Source organism: Dasypus novemcinctus, chromosome 4 (assembly GCF_030445035.2).
Source record: "Dasypus novemcinctus isolate mDasNov1 chromosome 4, mDasNov1.1.hap2, whole genome shotgun sequence".
Taxonomy (NCBI): Eukaryota; Metazoa; Chordata; class Mammalia; order Cingulata; family Dasypodidae; genus Dasypus; species Dasypus novemcinctus.
The window spans coordinates 56,250,703-56,265,105 of record NC_080676.1 but is presented as its reverse complement, the minus strand read 5'-3'; the positions used below and the strand labels follow the sequence as shown (position 1 = coordinate 56,265,105).

The 14,403-nt window shown below is 46.6% G+C and overlaps 1 protein-coding gene across 1 annotated transcript; it reads right to left on the bottom strand.

Moving 5' to 3' along the window:
• Positions 1 to 11,929: 11,929 nt before the first annotated feature.
• SOX2 (SRY-box transcription factor 2) lies at positions 11,930 to 14,348 on the bottom strand. The gene has a single exon (XM_004477633.5). It carries the CDS (start codon positions 13,990 to 13,992, stop codon positions 13,036 to 13,038), a length of 957 nt encoding a protein of 318 aa, XP_004477690.1. The 5' UTR covers positions 13,993 to 14,348; the 3' UTR covers positions 11,930 to 13,035.
• Between the last annotated feature and the right edge of the window lie 55 nt (positions 14,349 to 14,403).

The window sequence follows — 14,403 nt, the reverse complement described above, 5'->3', positions numbered from 1 at the left end:
ATGCTTGATTCTGTGCCGAAACCAAATTTTCGATGGGGAAGGTGGGGGATAAGAAACAAAACGCGAAATCTCTCACACACACCCCAGCAGCCCCGCAGATGTTCTCAAAGCCTGCTTGTGTGGAGGGCTGGGGGGAAAATGGTACTTTTATGGTTTTCCTTCCTGCGTGGCCCGCCTCTCCGCCCCTGCTCCGTGCCCCGCGTTCCGCCAGCTGCGGGCCCCTTGGAGGAAGGCCGCCGAGTCCCCTCGCCTCCCGCTGCCTGCAGGCCACCGAGCCTCAAAGCGCGCATTGTCCAGCGGGGGCGGGGCGGCCACCGGGCCCCTGGAGAATAACCCTGCGCTCAACTCCTGTTAGGGAAAGTTTCCCAAATGCGCTCCTTGTGGTAAAACACTACTTTTAGCTGAGGGGGAGTGTGTGAGTTTTGAAAATCCACTTCCTTCCCGCAATTGCTCAGCTCTTCCATTTGTCACTTTTTAAGTTCTCAGAAGAGGGGAGACCATACCCGGAAGAAATTGGAGGGTCGAATGGAGGGTCGAAAATGTGAACCTGATTTCAGAACGATCAATAGGATGGTTTTAAAATGCGCTTTAGGAAGAAGGAAGGGGATGTCTCCACCCAAGTCGGGCCGGGGACAGCTGCGCTGTTGGTGCACTGCGGGTGAGGGGAGAGGGGGCCTGCCCCGAGGGCGCGTGTGCAGGCGAAGCATTTCGCACCTCCTGTTTATCTTAGAAGCGGGAGGGGGTGGGGTGGGGAGCGAATTGTTCTGCCTCCCGACTGGCAGGAGAAGTTGAATAAAATGGAGAGGCGGGCACACGCAAAAACAAAAACTGCTGTAGACTCGGAGTCTCTCTCCTTGACCCGAATTCTCCAAATGGTGGGGGCTTTCCATTTGCAAAGGACTCTGAAGTCTTGAAGACCCCATAGACAGCAGTCCTCCAGCGCTGGCAAGCACCGTGACAGAGAACCGTTAGAACTGGGGCTTTGAGGCGTGGGGGTGGGGGGTGATTAATCTTTCATTCAATCAGCCGGGGCCCATTCCTTTCGAGCGTTGTCGTCGGTGTTTTAGAGGTCTCGCTTTCGTCTGCTTTTCCAGGCTTGTAAAATAATAGTTCATGCCCCTTGCAGAACTCTGCCTGAAACAAGAATATTCCAAGACGTTGCAATGGTGAAGCCGAGTGAAAAATCAAAACAATATAAAATAAGACCCAAAAAGCACCAAAAAGCACCAGGGCGGTGCTTTCGGTGTCCCAAAACCAAAGTGACCGACGGGGCGCATTTGTCTATGGCCATTTGGGAGCCCGCTAATTTGGTGTGTGGACTCAATACCTTAATGCTAAATCGGCACTATAAAGGACTGAAGAGCAAGCCCGATAAAAGCTCTAATTGCTACTGGAAGATTTAGGTGGTTGCTAGGATCTGAGGACCACCGCCACTACAAAAAAAGAAAAAACAAAAAACAAAAAAACTCCAATAGAGTGTTTGGGCTGTGTGCAGAAGGGGGGTGGGAGATGAGCCTGCTACGCCGAATAGTGCCCACATCTGCTGGAACTTCCATATCTAAGCTGTTCATTTACGGGAGCCAACTTATGAAATCTCCACAATTAGATCTTCATTGTTCTTCCTCCACAACACTGTCTAGAAAGAAAAGGTCTTCTCGGTCGGGGCCAATCCAACGAAGCGTTTGACGTTATTAAATAATAAAGCGATTGTGATTTACATTGTTGTTCAGAAAAAAGGCCAATTATCCACTGTTATGTTGCCATAAAGATCATATTAACTCGAATTAGTAATCAAACAGTATGCGAGCATTTAAAAAAGTACAGCCGAACTGGGTGACAGCTACCGCGACGTCTTCACTTTCACCAGCTAACCCACCCGCGCCTGCAGCCGGAGCCACCGAGTCAGACGCTGCAGACCCGATAGGAGGAAGAGAGCAGCAAAGCCGTGATTAACGGTCTCCAGTGTTAATTATTCTCAATTAATCCCAAACAGGGCAAAGCTTTCCTGGTTCACTGGAAGTTCCCCGGTCCGGGACGCTGGGAGAATTCCGCCTTTCTGGGAGGGGTTTATAGGAAATCCGGAAGAGGCAATCCTGATGCAAGTGTACCTGTGAGCGAAGGGGCTAGTGGTGGAAGTGTGTGTACGGATTTTGTGCGTGGTGTGTGCGCGTGAGTTTGCTGCCTTCCCAGAGCCTGACGTGCACCCCGGGGCCGGTTCCCAGAGCCGGCAGGGACCGCAGCAGCACCCCTAGTGAAGCTTGAGTCTTCTCTACTCAAATCACTCTCTCTCGCTCTCTCCCTCTGTTCTTATTAGGTTTATAACTCTTTGCCCACTTAAATTTGTGCAGCCATCCACGGAAATCTAAATAGGTTTGAGTCGCCCCTTGGGTACAGAATGGGGGCTTTAATAAGAAAGATTAATTGTGGGTGTGTACCAGCCGGAAGACAAGTAGCTGTGCTGTGGGGTGGAGGAGTGTGAGGCCTTTCTTCCTAGGCCCAGACTTTAGTAGACACCATAGGCATACCTAACGTGGGCTAGCCGGCGACTCTTTGCAGTCACAAGCAAAGGGCCCCACATCCCTCTTACATACCTATTCTGTATTTTGTGAAGTTTCAAAGAATTTGGCCCTGCTTGGCCTGCACACCAAATCCCCTTGCCTGGCATTCTGTCCTGTTGAGCAGAACTCGGCTGGACCCGGGATTCCTCGCCCCCACGCCGGGGCTGGGGGTCGGGGAGTGGTGCGGCCGCTGCCCCAGGTGGCAAGCGGAGGTCTGCGTGTTTCCGCCCCCAACCCTACCCCGCCGTACAATGTTTAGGCGAACGGTTAAAATCGTTTGGCTCCGAAGTCTAGGAACTGATGTTTATGTTGTCCCGATGGAAAACATACATGTTTACATGTTTTCTTATAAGCAAACAGGAAGCAATTTTCCTCAGCGAGGCGCTTCAGCAAGTCCCGGTACAGGGAGAAATCTGCGAGTGAAAGGGCCAAGGGGACCTCGCCTCGCCCTGCGGCGGCGCTGGGGGAACTGTCCTTGGCGGGTGAAATCTGCTTGCTCTCAGCCTTCTTCCTCGCCCCTCCCTCTTTCTGCTAAAATGTTCAGATCCCAGACTAAGGAGCGGCGAAAGTGCTGGGGGCGGAGAAGAGCAGAGACGGGGTGGGGGTGGCGGGAAGAAGGAATTGACTAGAATAGTTTCTCTAGTAGCATCTCTTCCTAGAATAATTCCGTTTAAAACTTGAAGCATCAAGAGGATCTCCTAGGCCTTGGTTTAAACAAATGTATGTAAAAACGAAATCTTCCGTAAGTCCGGTCCTTGTGGCGGAGGGGCAGCCAAAGGGTGGTCGCATCTTTGGCGAGAGTTTTAAAACAGTTGATGCCTTCCCTTCCGACCCCCCCCCTCGTCTTTCTCCCTACCCTCTCCCCAGTAAAACCAATTCAAAAGAGGACAGAACTCCACTTCACAAGATTAATGTGCGTTCATTTGCAGGATTAACCCTCTCACACAGCATAATAAAATACTAGAGTTCCTTTTAAATTTAAATAAATACACGAAATTCGTGCCGTCTCTCCTTTCCTGTTTGGTCTCTCTCCGCTCTTCAGAAAACAGTGCTTTGCAACCTAAGTAGTCTTGGCGGAACTTTCAACTCGGAGTTTTCTGATCATCTGGTATTAGGAGACAGTGGTGAGACCAACTTACTTTTAAAATCTTTAGCTATACATTTTGGTTTAGAGCTCACGATTTAAAATGTGTTTGTTCTCCCCAAGGCTCAGCAAATTTCAATGTTGGTCACAGGAGCCACAAAATGTTCATTAAAGGAACCTAACCAAGGCTACTGTATGGCCACTTTGTGAACTCAGAACTATGGATGGGGGGAAAAAGTATGAAAGTGTGAGTTGATGTCACGCTGGCTGTCAGTGTGTGGTCTATTGTGGAGAATGGTGCTTTTTGACTGAACAGAGGGAGCCCCCCTCCCCCTTTCCCCAGCTCTACTGCACCTGCACTGGATGAGGGAGTCCCTGCCATTCAGCCCATCGCAGATTGTTCAAACAGAAGACATCTCTGACAGCACTCAATTCATTACATTTCTTCCTGCTTTTCAAACCAACACACACACACAAAATGAGTATTGCCAGCCAGTGACAGCCAAAAAAAAAAAAATTCTTAAAATACTTTATATGTGCCTAATTTGGAAGCCCATACAACTAACTATGAAATATTTTGTGACTTTAACTTGGGAGTTCCTTAAAAAAATACCTGATGTTTGCTATTGAAACTATACCTCCATCGTTTGCACAGGGCTAGCAAGTTCGTAGAAAGACATTGCAACATGGGGCAGAGAGAAGTTTGGATTGGCATGAAAGCAGAAATGTGCAAAAGAGAAAAGCAAAGCCCCCAATTCATCTTATCAGAAGGACCAGTTTGAAGTGCATTCATAATTTATGCCTATGAATCAGCTTGCTAATAGACGTGAGGTACCCAAAAACCAGGATCCTTGAGGGAAGCAGGAGTGGGTGGTAAAGGAAGCATCGGGGCTGAAGTGTGAGCTAAACATTTAAATCAATTTCCTAACAACGAAGTCTTCTCCCATATGCTCAGGTTTATTTTGCCATCTTGGATTCCAAGATGTCTTTTCACCATTTCACAAAGCTGATGAGAGAGTGTTTAGAAAACTGATGAGAGAGTGTTAGTCTAGTTTAACAGAAGTTGGGGTAAATAAACTCTCACAAGGGAAACTTTATTTTAAGATATTATCCTTGTAGGTGGGAAAAAAGAAGAAAAGGAAAAAAAGAGGACCTTGAGCAGAGGGAGGAGACACGTTTGTCACTTAATATTTCATACCGATTAACCTGTAATGTTATGCAATATCCCAGATTTGATCCATTAAATGTGATAGACAAATCGACCTGGATGTGAGCTAATACCAAACTGACTGCATGCAAAATATTGGCTAATTCTCATCAAATCATTACTCTATTAGATCCGGAACCAATCCAGAGCATAAGGACCACTTTCCAGGGTCTTTCCCATTGAAGGGTACATTCAGTGAATTACATTGATTTGAGATTTGTGAAGAAAACTTGGAGAGTGACATCTTCCATAAATGTTTAGGTGTTTTCTATCAACAAATAATTACATTCATCATATACAGATTCCACCTACCAAAGGTCTTTCCTCTTATCTACAATTTAAGTCTTGGTTCAAAGCAGTTCTCTCAGCAGCACTTTCTTGGATTCTAAAAAGATTGGTTTTTAAAACTATGCAAATTATTAGGAGTGGACAGGGAAGCAGAAAGTGGAATAGGTAGCCCAGAAACAACTGTCCTAACTGTGACACAATATCAGAACCAGACAACTCTTCAATGACCAATTCCTAAACCATCCCTGAAACTTGCGTGACCAAATAAACAACAATAAAAACTACAGTATAATATCCAAAGGTTTTGATATGATTTGTTGAAGAGTCTGAAAGCAAAACATATTTAAACTGAACAAAAGCAATCCATTCAATCCCTGCAACAAACTCTAGCTAGGAAATAAAATAACTTTAAATATATATATGGAAGTAGGGTGCCCCTACGACTGGGAAAGCTTGAGTCAGCGTAATGCAACTATATACTTCCCAAGATTCTAGCTATTTGTGTGTTTGGTTATGCTCATGGGTGAGGGGATGGTTATAAAGAGGCTCGAGAGCCTCCAAAGCTGGAGTTGGGTAGTGGCGATGGAGGAAGGCCCACTCCACTGGCCTCACCCTGCAAGTGTTCGGATGGCCCTTTCTGGAACACTCAAAGGAATCATTTCATCTCTGAGGCCCTGCAGGCCCTGACGTCATGAGGTGGGGGTGGGGTGCAGTCCCACTCTGGCCTGGCCGCGGGTGATAAGAATACTTACTTGGTAAGAATTCACAGCTCCTTTTAATACAGTAATTATTTTTTCTGCTTTCTGTGGGTAGGAGGCAGCTCCTGCCCGGAATGCCTGCATCCCTCTCTTCAAGAAGATGCCCAGGCAGGACAAGTTTGCAAGATAAATTCTTAGGCAAACCCTAAGCAGTTAAAGCACTGGAAAAGGAGAATAGATGGTCTGAACAAGGCTGATTTCACCACCCAGGGCCAGGAAAGTGAGAAAAGACTCGAATTTCTTCTGATTTGACCTCTGGAATCTAAAATGAGAATCATTTTCCTTCTTTATCACCTAATTCTGCTAGAAAGCAAGAAAAGGAATAGCTATTAATTATGCCAATTTTATTTCAGGCGTTTTGCATTCATCCTCTGTGAGGTAAACGTATAGTATCCCCATTTTACAGATAGGAAAGTGAAGGGGCTGCAAACTCCCTGTCTTACCCGCTCTAACCTCAGCGGCGCCCAGTATTTCTGACTGCCCAGATTGCTCCTGTCGCTTCCCACAGCCATGACAAATAGCGGCCTGGCCTCTGGAACTGGAAAAGACTAAGAGCGACAATATTACTGCTGAGATTCGGTACCAAACGGGGACAAACAACCCTTTAGAAGTAATGGCCTGGGGTAAAGAAGGCAGGAGTTCCCTTTGATTTGGGAAATATGGGGCCTAGGACGTCTCCCGAGTCATGAGGTCAACGTGAGGGAGAGCTGAGGTTGGGGCACTGGAGGCCGAGGACTCTGGAGACGCGAGGGTCCCCACAGCTTCTCCGTAGACTTTCTAGACTTGCCCGAGGCCTGGCAGTCCAGGCCGGAGGTGGGGGTGGGAATCGAGCCATTCTAACAGAGCCCGGCCGAAAAGAACGCGAGCCCCACGCCGCGCCGGGGAGCCGGGGAGCCGGGTCGCGGCCGCGGGCCAGGCCACGGTGACGTCAGGCCTCCGGCCCCCGCCGGGCCGCCTCGGCTCCCGGTGCCTGCGCGCTGGCCCCGGCGCTGGGCGCTCCTCGGGCCGCGGCTCCGCCGGCCCCCAGCGCGCTGACAGCCCCGCGCGGCGTACCTCACCGAGGCCGGCTGAGGGAGGCGCATTGCAGTTCAAAGCGCCGGCAGCTTTAGAAAACACGCCGCACACTTCATTCTGCACACGCCGGCAGACGAAGGAAATGAAAGGAATCACTCCCCCGAGCTTTTAAAATCACCTGACATTTCTTTGCAATGTAGGACTAGCATCTCAAGTCCAAACGCCTAGAAGCCACAAATACCTCTGCGCCCCTCCAGGAAAGGACGTTCTATTTGTTTCTGGGTTTTTTTTTTTTGTTGTTGTTGTTGCTGTTTGTTTGTTTTGTTTCGTTTAAGAGAAACTGAGCACAGCGCTCAAGGAACCAGAAATACCACGATGACGCCAAAATATAAATCCCATCTGAACGCGCTCTCTACCAAGGAAATCTTGGCCTTATCTCAATCCCCCTCCCCTTCTAACGGGAAGCCTTTTGGTCAAAATAAGAAAGTCAAGTCCATTATTACCCAAAGGTCACCGAAGTAAAACATACATCTGAAAACAAGAATTATAGAACAGCGTAGCATCATGAGAAGAGGAGGTTAGATTGTTTGCCTCGGCGGTGTTAGACATTAGACTTCCAGGAAATTTTTAAATAGAAAATAACCATGAAGGACACCAAACCAATACTGTGGCTTGGGCAATTACCCTATCTTTGGAAGGCTCTTTCCGTCGCTTCTTACTCTAGAACTCCCTTTGGACCTTATCCTTATTTTTACGGTAAGGTCAAGATTCCTTTCCCCTTTCCCTTCTCCATTCTTTAAGAGCTCTACCTCCTAGGAAATGTCCTTAGGGAAATCCACACAACTTGGGGTGAAAAAAGGAAGCAGAGAAATGAATGTCAACCCACCACCATCACCCCCGTTCTGGCTAGCCTTATAAAGCAGCCTTGGCTCTGAAAGCAGGGAAATGCAGCACAAATAAGACAGTGAACACAAATTATTTTAAGGCAATAATGCTGTGTGTGTGGGGGGGGGGCAGGGAGTGCTGGGGAATGTGAACTCGTCTCTGCTAAAGCTCAAGGCAAAGGAAATTCCTGCTACAAAGCAAAATATGAGGGCCTGTTTTGCAAAATTCTCTAGGAGCAAGAAAAAAGGAAAAGGGGTGTGTGTGATAAAAAGCTTTTAAAATTACAACAGATAAATAAGTTGTGCCAACTAGCAGGCGATCAAACCGAAGTCAAACTTCAATCTCAGATCAGTTAGTTATACACTGTTAGCAATTGAAAAGTAAATCTTGTGCACACAAAGGCACTGTTTAATTTTCTTCTTGTAATGGTTCTAAATGAAGACCCCATCACTATGCAGTTACACGGTATTTTTTGTCCCCCTGAGGCGCTGATCAGTTCTTTTTAATGTGAGAATACTGGCAGCTCAAAACCGTCAATGGAGCTCCCACAACAAAAGTTCTGAAAAGCTGAATGAATTGGGTTTGTAATTACTGCTTCCCGTTCCCCCCCAGCAGCTTATCTCTTATTCATTCAACTTATATTATCGTCAACGAATCTTACTCTCAAAATCATTCCCTTACCATGGTTTACCTAGGGCCATGGAGGAACTTATGACAAGTATGACAAGGCGGAAATAGAACACTCACTCCCAACTGCACCTCAGCGTTCAACCCAGTGTTGGGGGGGGGGCGGGGAGAGGAGGACTACCTTGCACCCCGATCTACTGAGACTACTGAAACTCTCAGAGTACTCAACCTACAAAGTCTTGCATTTTAAAACTGAATACAACTGAATTTCATCGGCAACAGGAATGTGTATCCTGTCTAAATTCATAGCCCACCTGAATCGCTGAAATCCGGTGATATCCAAACGTAGAAAAGGGGAAGGTTATGAATAAGCACTCTCCCCTCTCTCCTCAAATAGCAAGACCCCAAAAGACCTTGCCAGATATTATATGCAAATTAAGAGAAATTATTAAATGTTCTTTCTTTTTTTTCCCCTTTTAAATAAAAAGCAGTCAATAAAATAGAAAAAGAGACTATAATTTTACCCACACCAGGAAAAGGTTTTATGAAAAAGTCAGCTTTAGAATGCCAGGGCTCTGTGTGTATTTCAATCCAAGGCGTTACTGATGGAGAAGAATCTCCTGAGATTTCCTACTGTAAGAATGTGTCGGTTCTAGAAATAAGTACAGCTATTACAACCAAATCTACTAGCAGTCTAAATAATTAATTGAAGCATTGCTCTTTGACCCTTGAAAAGTCCAGTAGGGACACGTTTATAGTAATAATGCCTCCGAATGAGCCCTTGTCAAATATTCATTTAGTGGTTAATGTGAGCCATTTTCCCCTGGGACCGTCTTGTAATACCAGCTTCCCAGCATTGGCAAGAAACCTTGCTAATCTACCCCTACAGCTCAGCAAAAAATATTTTAACGCTCTTTATTTAAAGTATGGGGGGGGGGGTGCGGGGAGAGAAAAAAATTGCAGAGGGAAAAAACTGTAATACACCCTTCTTCACATTTCTACTCTGTATAAGGTTAACGAAACATTTAAATTCACCCCTCCCCCTTTAACTGGAAATTGAATGATTTAGTGAGCAGAATAATGCCCCTGGGAAGGAGCTGAACACTCAACAACTAACTTCAACTATCTTCTTCCCCAGGAGATAACCATCTCTGGGGCAAGTGTATGGGTACCCCCTTCTTGAAAATCACATGATTAGAATTAAAATATTGTATGTTCAATTTTAATCTAGCCATGAAACTACACATATTGTAGAAGTTTTAACCCAATCAAATGGATGCCACAACGAGATATTTATCCTTTCCATCAGAGGCAGTTTATCAGATGAATTTAGATTTGGTAACAAAATATTTTGGTTTTCCTTCACCCCTGCCCTCCTCCCAAATTATTTGGTTTGCAGATGAGAAGGAGGGTAAAAGGCAGAATTTTCTTATTTTATGTAGACAGTGGCAATCATCCCAAACTAGTCCAACTTTCAAAAATATTTCCCTCTCCCCTCTTTCAAAATATTTGAACTTGAACATTTTGCTAAAAAGTCGTTGCTTTTGAGTTAGTTTAATCCTGTGGGCTCTTTGATATAAAGAGGGCAGTGCAAATACTCTAAGCCCTTATACATATTTCTAATATATATTTTTCAAAAACAAATACTTTCTATGTAGTTGACAGGCTCGAATTCTGGGACTAACCCCCCAACCCCCAGCAAGATCATTTGGATCTTTATTCAAAGTTTCTTTTATTCGTATGTGTGAGCAAGAACTGGCGAATGTGCTCATTACCACGTGAATAATCCGTATATGCATTACAATGGCAGGCCAGGCCGGGGAAATTCTTTTAGAGTCTCTGCATTAATTAGGGGGCAAAATGCCTCACTTAGAATTGGGAACTGGAATAATAATTGCCTTTCGCAGTACAATATTATCCTAAAAATGAGATGATTTTTAAAAATAAAATAAAAACCAATACACACCAAAAATAAAGCAATCCAGAAGAAATAAAGATCCTAAAACCATACCGTTTGCCCTGTCATTACACCGTTTCTCTGGAATCCAGAAAAACGAAGAGAGCCCCAGCGCAGCCCAGAACTAACATTAGCAGCATCACGGTGGCCAGAGAAAAAAAGCTTTTCTTGGAAACGAGAAGATGCAAACCAACGGGACGATTTAACTTAGTGGTTGCAGCGGCTACTTTACTCAAGGGTAGAAGACGCTGCCTAATCCCAACTTCTGCAAAGTTGTATAGCAGGTTGACACAACAAGCTCTTGGAACTCTGGAAACTAAACCTGCCCTCTTAAGAAAGCCCGAATATTGGTTCTTGTTTCCCTTAGATGGGGCAAGACGAGCGAGGCAAGCAGTAAATTGAAGTCCCTGACTTAAGGCTTAAAGACTCTCGCCAAAGCGCAGTGTCGGTGGTGATGCAGAAGCCCCGTTTACTAATTCAGAGACCATGGCGATTCCTCAACTTCTCCACTGCCGCTGAGGACAATTATCGCCTTTCCAAATTTCTTTACCTTTCCAAGGGCAAAAGAAAACGACAAATCTGATCGTTTCCCCACCCCCCACCCCCACCCCCACCCTTTACTTCTCTGCTAGTAGTATAACATTGCTAAAAGATCAAAAGCATAATCATCTCCAAATGTGATTAGACTGGACAAAGTAAAATATCTACCTCAGAGTTGGTTTGTTTTCTTCTTTAATATGGTTGTTGCCTGGCTTCTCTTTTGCTTGTTATCAGCTGTAGATTTTATCCGATTTGGGGTTACAGGCTTGCACCCGCGCTGCCAATTTAAGAAATGGAATTCGGGGAGGGAGCGAGGAGAGAAAGAAAACAAATAAAATAGCCGTGATAAGTCGGGGAGTTTTGCAAGACGGTCTTTCTCTTGTCCCTAAACCGGAAAACGTAGAGGAGAAAGTTTATGAAGTCAAGAAACAAAGAACTCAAACCACTTGTTTTCTCTCAGACAATAGCAGGGCCGGCATAATCCATACCCCACTCAGCAGATGAGCACGTTGCACGCCTAGTTTGCAATTATTCTGATACAAGAAGCATCATCCCCCCGCCCCCCCCCCCCCCCCAGCCAGGTTTCCAAAGGGCCTATTGTGCTGTGAAAACGAAACAAAATCAGCCGACCTGGTTCCGATTTGGCTCAGTACCCCATCTGTTAAACGACTTGACAATTTTCAGAACTGACTCTCTTCTTTCTGGCAACAAGTGGTATAAATCAGTTTAAGAACAAGTCCCCATCATGCTTATTCATGCTACTTCCAAAAGCAGGGGGTAGACTTACAATATATGTCTGTAGTTTCTATTTCAGAAACGACATAAGTATCTCAATGTTTAAAGAGTACTTATTCAGTATTAATCTTCCAGCCCCTTATTTGCTGCAGCTAACCATAAGCACATGCTGCTGGATGAGAAATACCAAAGTTTTGGTATTTTGCTTTCTTGGCTGAGCACAGTATTATAATTCCCCGAGGAGTTATCCAAATAAATAAAAGACTCAAAGCATAATTTCAGTGTCCATATTTCAAAAATTTATTTATCTCAAATAGTGCATAATGGAGTAAAAACTTAAGTTGAAAATGTACCTGTTATCAGGGTGGCATTAGTTCAAATATATACATGGATTATCGGCAGACTGATTCAAAATAATACAGAGCCGAATCTTTAAAATACAACTACGGAAAATAAAAGGGGAAAAGCCTTAAAATATCACAATAAATTTACAGAAATATTACAAACCATAAGAAAATATTTCCAACACAGTAATTTCATGTTTTTTTTATCTGAACAAAATGGAAAATTGGAAAACAAAAGCTATTATAAATTACCAGCGATGTCAACCTGCATGGCCATTTTTGCTTTTAACATTAAGTTAAAAAATTTAGTACATCTAAAACTTTTGCCCTTTTAAAAGACCATGGAGATGGTTTTGCCAGTACTCATTCTAACTTATTCCTTTTGTACAATTTTTAAACAAAATGTCCAAATCTGAATAATTTTTCTTTCCATGTTTGCAACTGTCCTAAATTTCGGCTGCAGAATAAAAATTCAGCAAGAAGACTCTCCTTGAAAAATATTGGCAAATTCTCAGCTTATAAACAATGGACATTTTGATTGCCATGTTTATATCGATAAATACTGTACAAAAGTTGCTTGCACATATTAAAACATTTTTTCGTCGCTTCGAGACTAGCTCTAAATATTATTGGTAAAGACTTTTGCAAACTTTCTGCAAAGCTCCTACCGTACCACTAGAACTTTTAAAAAGTTTTGCGTAGTTTTCTTTCCTCCAGATCTATACAAGGTCCATCCCCCTCCCCGCCCCACCCCCACCCCCCGGCTTTCTCTGTACAAAAATAGTCCCCCCAAAAGAAGTCCAGGATCTCTCATAAAAGTTTTCTTGTCGGCATCGCGGTTTTTGCGTGAGTGTGGATGGATTGGTGTTCTCTCTCGCAGCTGTTATCTGCCGTGGGTGATGGGTTGTTCTTTTTGAAAAAAATTTTAGCGTACCGGGTTTTTCTCCATGCCGTTTCTTACTTTCCTCTTTTGCACCCCTCCCATTTCCCTCGGTTTCCTTTGAAAACGTCTCCGCTCTCCAGTTCGCAGTCCGGCCCTCACATGTGCGAGAGGGGCAGTGTGCCGTTAATGGCCGTGCCGGGCACCGGTCCGCTCTGGTAGTGCTGGGACATGTGAAGTCTGCTGGGGGCGGCGGGCTCCGGCACCTCGGCGCCGGGGAGGTACATGCTGATCATGTCCCGGAGGTCCCCGGCCTGGCAGGGTGCCCTGGAGTGGGAGGAAGAGGTAACCACGGGAGGGCTGGAGCTGGCCTCGGACTTGACCACCGAGCCCATGGAGCCAAGCGCCATGCCGGGGGTGCCCTGCTGCGAGTAGGACATGCTGTAGGTGGGCGAGCCGTTCATGTAGGTCTGCGAGCTGGTCATGGAGTTGTACTGCAGGGCACTCACGTCGTAGCGGTGCATGGGCTGCATCTGCGCCGCGCCGTGCGCGTTGAGGCCGGGGTGCTGCGGGTAGCCCAGCTGGTCCTGCATCATGCTGTAGCTGCCGTTGCTCCAGCCGTTCATGTGCGCGTAGCTGTCCATGCGCTGGTTCACGCCCGCGCCCAGGCCGGCGCCCACCCCGACTCCGCTCGCCATGCTATTGCCTCCCGGCGCCAGCAGCCCGCCGGGCAGCGTGTACTTATCCTTCTTCATGAGCGTCTTGGTTTTCCGCCGCGGCCGGTATTTATAATCCGGGTGCTCCTTCATGTGCAGCGCTCGCAGCCGCTTGGCCTCGTCGATGAACGGCCGCTTCTCCGTCTCGGACAAAAGTTTCCACTCGGCACCCAGGCGCTTGCTGATCTCCGAGTTGTGCATCTTGGGGTTCTCCTGGGCCATCTTGCGCCGCTGCCCGCGGGACCACACCATGAAGGCGTTCATGGGCCGCTTGACGCGGTCCGGGCTGTTCTTCTGGTTGCCGCCCGCCGCCGCCGCGGTGGAGTTGCCGCCGCCGCCGCCCCCCGAAGTTTGCTGCGGGCCCGGCGGCTTCAGCTCCGTCTCCATCATGTTGTACATGCGGGCGCTGTGCGCGGGCCCGGCCCGCCGGCGGCCGCCGACCCTCGGCCCGGCCGGGACTTTGGGGGGCCCGCGGGAGGGGGGGGGGGGGTGGAGGAGGGGAGGCGGGCGGGGGTGTCGGGAGCGCGGGGCTCCGCGAGGAAAATCAGACGAAGAATAATTTGGGGGGGAAAAAAAAGAGGCAAACTGGAATCGGGATCAAAAAAAGCGCTTCCCTCCTCCTCCGGCCGATCCTGCCGCCGCCGATGATTGTTATTATTATTTTTTTGGAAAGGCTTAAGCCTGGGGCTCAAACTTCTCTCCCTTTCTTTCTCTCTCCTCTTCTTTCTCTCAGTCCTAGTCTTAAAGAGGCAGCAAACTACTTTCCCCCTTTTGCAAACACTCTCTTCTCTGCCTTGACAACTCCTGATA

Coding starts and splice junctions, on each gene's coding strand:
- SOX2 (XM_004477633.5), bottom strand. CDS start 13,992: ATGTACAACATGATGGAGACGGAGCTGAAGCCGCCGGGCCCGCAGCAA.